The 5,538-nt window shown below is 42.6% G+C and overlaps 1 protein-coding gene across 4 annotated transcripts in view; it reads right to left on the bottom strand.

Annotated features, from left to right (window-relative positions):
- The window catches only part of BZW2 (basic leucine zipper and W2 domains 2), a 93,346-nt gene that overhangs the window by 52,471 nt on the left and 35,337 nt on the right, over window positions 1-5,538 (bottom strand). For 3 of the 4 annotated variants that reach the window (XM_025198220.1, XM_006018919.3, XM_006018918.3), the window contains exon 2: window positions 3,464-3,528. The exons of the other annotated variant lie outside the window; for it this stretch is intronic. In XM_025198220.1, coding sequence (XP_025054005.1) covers window positions 3,464-3,521 — 58 coding nt within the window. In that variant the 5' untranslated portion in view covers window positions 3,522-3,528. The remainder of the gene's footprint in view (window positions 1-3,463; window positions 3,529-5,538) is intronic. 4 annotated transcript variants of the gene reach the window in all.

The raw sequence follows: 5,538 nt of genomic DNA, 5'->3' as shown, positions 1-5,538 counted from the left end.
GACATCAGCCAGTGCCTTCAGTACCCTCGGATGGAGCTCATCCGGGCCTGCCGACTTAAAGGCATCCAGTTCCTCCAAGTGACTCTGCACCATCTCAGAGTCTACACATGGTAGTCTGGCGCCCTGCTGCTGCCTCTCTACAATCCCAGTGAGAGACTTGTCTTGCCCCTCACTTAGGAACACTGAGGCAAAGAACTCATTGAGGAGTTCAGCCTTGTACCCCTGTCCATCACCAATTGCTTCTGCCCATTTAGTAGGGGTCCTATTCCACCCTGGGCCGTCTTTTTACTCCCTATACATCTAAAAAACAATTTTTTGTTATCCTTTACTTGGGATGCCATCCTCAGCTCCATGGTAGCTTTGGCCCGTCTAACTGCCTCCCTACAAGTGCGAGCAGAGGAGGTATACTCCTCTTTGGTAATCTCTCCCCGTTTCCACTTTTTATATGCTCCCCTTTTAGTCCGCAGGCTGCCCTGGACTTCTTTGGTTAGCCAAGGAAGCCTCCTGGCCCCTTTCCCTCGCATCGGGATCATCTCCCTCTGTGCCTGAAGGATCATTTCCTTAAGGCACAGCCACCCTTCCTGGGTTCCCATCTCTTCAAAACTCCTACTCTGCAGTGCGTCCTTGACTAATCGCCTGAGTTCATTGAAATCAGCTTTCCTAAAGTCCAGCACTTTCACCCTACTAGTTACCTTACCCACTCGATGTCTTATGGTCAATTCTATTATTTGGTGATCGCTGTCCTGCAGGTGACTACCAATCTGTAGGTCCCCTACCATATCATCCCCCGTTGCCAATACCAGGTCCAGTAAGACATTCCCCCTAGTGGGACCGTGCACCTCCTGCGTCAGGTGGAGGTCCTGCACGCAGGATAGGAACGTGCGTGAACGGTGCGACTTTGCTTTTTGTGTCTCCCAGCAGATGTCTGGGTAGTTTAGGTCCCCCATGACTACCGCCTCCTTAGTTTTTATGGTCTCTGAGAGCTGCCTCAGGAGCATGGTCTAATTGTCTAGATTAGAACATGGTTAGAACATGGTCTAATTGTAATGTGTAATCTTATCCACAGCCCTTTCAGAGCTGAACTGGCTGCTTTTTCATGAGTAGGAAAGTGAGGCTGAGTAAGCTGAAGATTTTTTTAATAGAATAATAGAAAATTAGGGTGGAAGGGACCTCAGGAGGTCATCTAGTCCAACCACCTGCTCAAAGCAGGACCTTTTCCAACTAGATCATCCCAGGCAAGACTTTGTCTAGCTGGGTCTTAAAAACCTCCAAGGATTTGGCTCTATACCCTGCTCCAATTCAGCTATGAAAAGGTTAAAACTGTAGCTACTGCTGAAGACTAGTCTCTACCACTCCCTCCATGCAAACGCAAGGGTAGGGAGGGAGAGGAGAGAGAAGAAGCAGGAGCCATTTTACAGCATCTGCATGCTTCTATTCCAGGCATAAAAATCAGCTTTCCCACTTATGACATTCACCCCAGTGCTGGAGTGTTAACTTTGTGGGAAAAAGGCATATATGTTGTATGAGTAAATATGGTAATATTTAATAAGGGTGAATATGCCTATATTTCATTTCTGGAGGGCTCAAAGGAAGGAAGAAAATATAAGCCCCAAACAGGCAACATATAGCTAGGAAGGAAGAAAAGCAATGGTTTTCTCTTGGGACGGTTAAGTAGGGCAGGTGTTACTCACTGGAAAGACAAGGACATTCTTCATGCAAACACCCACAAACAGAAAACAAGTGAATTCATTAAAATGGCACACAGTTAATAGCACAGGAAAGTAACATGAGGATATTAGACTACTACAGTTTAGTTAAGGAGGCGGTAGAGGGTAACATGGCTCTAAGAGCCTCTCCGGAACAGATAAACTTAGATTAAAGCTTTCAGTCAGATTGTCAACACATAATACCGTCTAAACTTGCCAATAAATTCACTACAAACCAAAGTACTTGAAATCAAGTTCAATTTATATACAGAATTAGTTACTGCCCCCAGGATCCAAAAAAAAGTCAGAAGAGAACTGAAGCATTTTGAAAATGGCTGAAAATTTTTCAGGATAATCTAAGAACTAGATTTCAAAAAGTTAAAATTTGCATTGTTTCATTTTGCTGACAGTAGTTTCCAAATTTATTACCGTTATGAGTCGCCCTTAAAATGAATGAGCAGCATTTTTGTTAATCAGGCCTTTCCTACCCTCATTCCTAGATGAGACCCACAACCTGGAGTGACCAATCAACTGCACCCCAACATTCATTGGTTGGAATTACTTCCCGCTGCATAAAACACATTCATGCCAATTATGCCAGTTATGCACAGATAATATACTTTCATTTGTGAAATGTTGAAAAGAAAGAAATGGATACTAGTTATATTTAAAATATCAAATTATTGATATTTCCTGAAAAGGGGAATTAATTTTTTGGTATTTTTAATTTGAATGGAAAAGTAACTTAAAATTAAATCACAGTAGAAATAAACATTGGAAAATTGTATCCAAACTTCTGGGATACAGATTTGATACTAAAATGTATCAAATTCAAATTTCAAAACTTTTTATGCTGCTTTTCTCTTAAGAAAGCTCTTTTATTTTTTCATTCTTTATCGAAAAAAGATCTTTAGAGTGGCAGCTGGAAGAATTATTAAAAATAGCAACAACTATTTTTCCAGTACCTATATCTACTGTAATCCTGGTTAAATTTTATTCTTCCCCATACCCTCCTATACATTAATATTAAAATCAACCCTAAGCTCCAAATGTCCTTTCTAAAGTTCTTAAAAAGCATAATTCCACAGTTAAAATTAAACTGGTAACTATTTTAACATAGAGAGGGGGGAAACATCTTAATCTTACCAAACTCATCACTTACTCCATCTGTCCAATTTCTAGATCTTAAAAGTAAAAGCATTTAAAACCACAGGATATAGCACAAATAGCAGGCAATGCCTTATATCAGGATTGCTCAACTGGCAGCCTGCAAGGGGTTAAAAAGTAATCTACAGGCTCCCAGGGACCAGAGTCTGCCCACTTCTCTCAGACAAGGTTTCCAGGCTTCCTCCTTCCTCTGGCTTCTGGTTCTTGCCCCAAATTCTCAGGGCAGGGCAGCACAGGAGAAAGGGGCCAGGATGCCCATGGTGCTCAAATGGTAGGACAGGGTGCTGTGTGGTCTGTAAAGGAGGAAGTCAGGCTGCCCATGCTACCTGCTGTGCAGCGGAAAAAGGAGGTGTTGCTACATGTGCAGCAAGGAGAGCTGGGCTGCCTGTTACAGGGTGGGCCGCCCTGTGCAGCCTGCACGGCCAGGAGAGAGGGAACACACAGGAAGTGCGGGGGGAGTAGGAAAATAGGGTGCAGCACGCACAACATGTGTCCCCTGGCTGTCCAGACATTGGACATCCCCACCTTATGTAACAGTAATAATCCTGCTTCCATAATAGGGTAAATAAAAAAGAAATTGCATAGCCTACCCCTCTTCCTAGTTTTGAATCGCTGGCCTGTTAGCACTGGCTTCTGGTTCTTATTCATAAAATTTCTGAAAAAGAGAAAAAAAATATTTAAAAACTTCCAGACTATTAATAGATAACAGGACATCCTGGGAGACCAAAGAAAGAATTAAATGCATTGAAATCCTGCAATGGCAAAAACAATATTTAATTAACATATTTTTAAATTTAAAGACCTACACTACTACAATTTGAATAGAATTTGATTGTGTGAGTGGGCAGAAGCACAGGGGAGTTTTAACATACATGGTGTTTGTGCCTAGGTACACTTCTTTCTTGGGATTTGCTTTCATTGCTGTTTAAGCGAACACACACATAACTAATCAACTCCCTCAAATTGTTCCTAAACTTAGCTTGTTCTTTTGCAAGAGATGCTACTATCCAATTTTCACTCCGTTGGCTAAGGAAGGATTCCAGCTCCTTTTATATTACCAGATTGAAGCAGTAAAGAAATACCTACAGTGAATTGGACTAAGTGTGAATTTCTCAGCATACCTCTAGCACATACCCACTACACAGAACCATTAAAGTAGTTCTAGCCATTGTTCCTCATATATTTGTTTTAAATGTCAATAAGTACATACAATTCATGTTTGTGATAAGATATTAAATAATATTCTGTTCTATAAAAAAAATCTTTTTTTTTCCTACATGTATCTCAGTCCTGTAAACAGCTCAGCCAGGTAAATTCATGCCTACGCAGAACCCAGTTGAATCAAAGTCTTGCTAAGGAGTTGATCCTGAATCTTTTTCCTTGTGGTCAAGGAATTTATCCCAACCAATGTGTGTGTCATGATTTTGTGTGAACAACTTGTGTTAGCTAGTGCAAAAGTGGGAAGGGAAAGTCATTACTTTGTGGTGTGCCTCAAACATTGCATCTATAGGTCTCTCTCTCTCAGCAATTCTGTATTTAAACACATGCTTCAAAATGGAATAACATCATGTTAATATCTGTATAGGATAAATATTAGACCTAAACTTCATGGAGAAAATCCTTTATATGCAACCCTTGACATGAGCCTAGTATGTTTAGATTAAACAGTTGGTCATTAGGAGTTTTAAAATATCATTTTATCTGATAAGCAGAGTTATTTTTTAGCTTTGAGTGCATTAGTATAATTGGCTTAATCACATAGCTATTTTTGCACAAAGTTAAACTGAATGTTAAACTGGCAGCTGAATGCACATTTTTGAGAATATAATAAAATTTTGCTACACGTACAAGTTTTCCCATCTCCTTTTGGTCTCTCCTCAACCCTCCCCCCCACTTTTTCATATGTAAAATTGTTTCTATGGGATAGGCTAGGGGTTCCCAACTACGGTTCCGGGCCATGGTGGGTTGGCTACCGGGCCGTGGCTTCCACCACCGGCAGTCATGTGCAGGGTTAAAGCTGGGTGGCAGGGCAGCCCTGGGAAGGAGGCAGCTGGCTTTATGCGCCCTGTCCCACTCCCACCACCATGGCTGCTCCTGGCAAGGCACTGCCGGTGCACCAGGTAACTGGGGCCCACACTGGGCCAGGCAGGACCCCCCCAGCTCCACCCGCAGCTGGGAGCAGGGGAATGTGGATGGGGAAATGCCCGGGGCAGACGATGGGGAGGTGGCTCTGTTGCTTGCTCTTGGAAAAGCAGCACAGACCCTTCTTCCTGGGCAGCCCCAGCTGAGTCCCCCTGGGCCACCGCCTATGCAGCCCAATCCCCTGCAGGGTCCCCTGGTGCCCCAACCCAACCTCACAACCCCACCATAAAAATTATATTTAAATATGTAAATTAGATAGTTTGCCAGTCCACAGAATAAAAAGGTTGGGAACCCCTGAGATAGCCCACCTACTTCTACTAATAGAGACCACAAACCTAGCAAGAGTCTTAAACCTCATACAGAAACTAGGCCTGTGCGAATAGGGAAGTATTTAATTCGGATTCAGCCAGTCCGAAGGAGAGTGATTCAATTTGGATATTTGGATCACTGTCCTGAATCGATTCAGCTGAATCAGCTTCAGAAGATTTGGCACTGATTCAGACAGATTCAGTGATTCGGATTG

The sequence above is a fragment of the Alligator sinensis genome, unplaced genomic scaffold (assembly GCF_000455745.1).
Source record: "Alligator sinensis unplaced genomic scaffold, ASM45574v1 scaffold123_2, whole genome shotgun sequence".
In the NCBI taxonomy this organism is placed as follows: Eukaryota; Metazoa; Chordata; order Crocodylia; family Alligatoridae; genus Alligator; species Alligator sinensis.
Note: the sequence above shows the minus strand (reverse complement) of the source record. Positions and strands in the feature narration are given on the sequence as shown.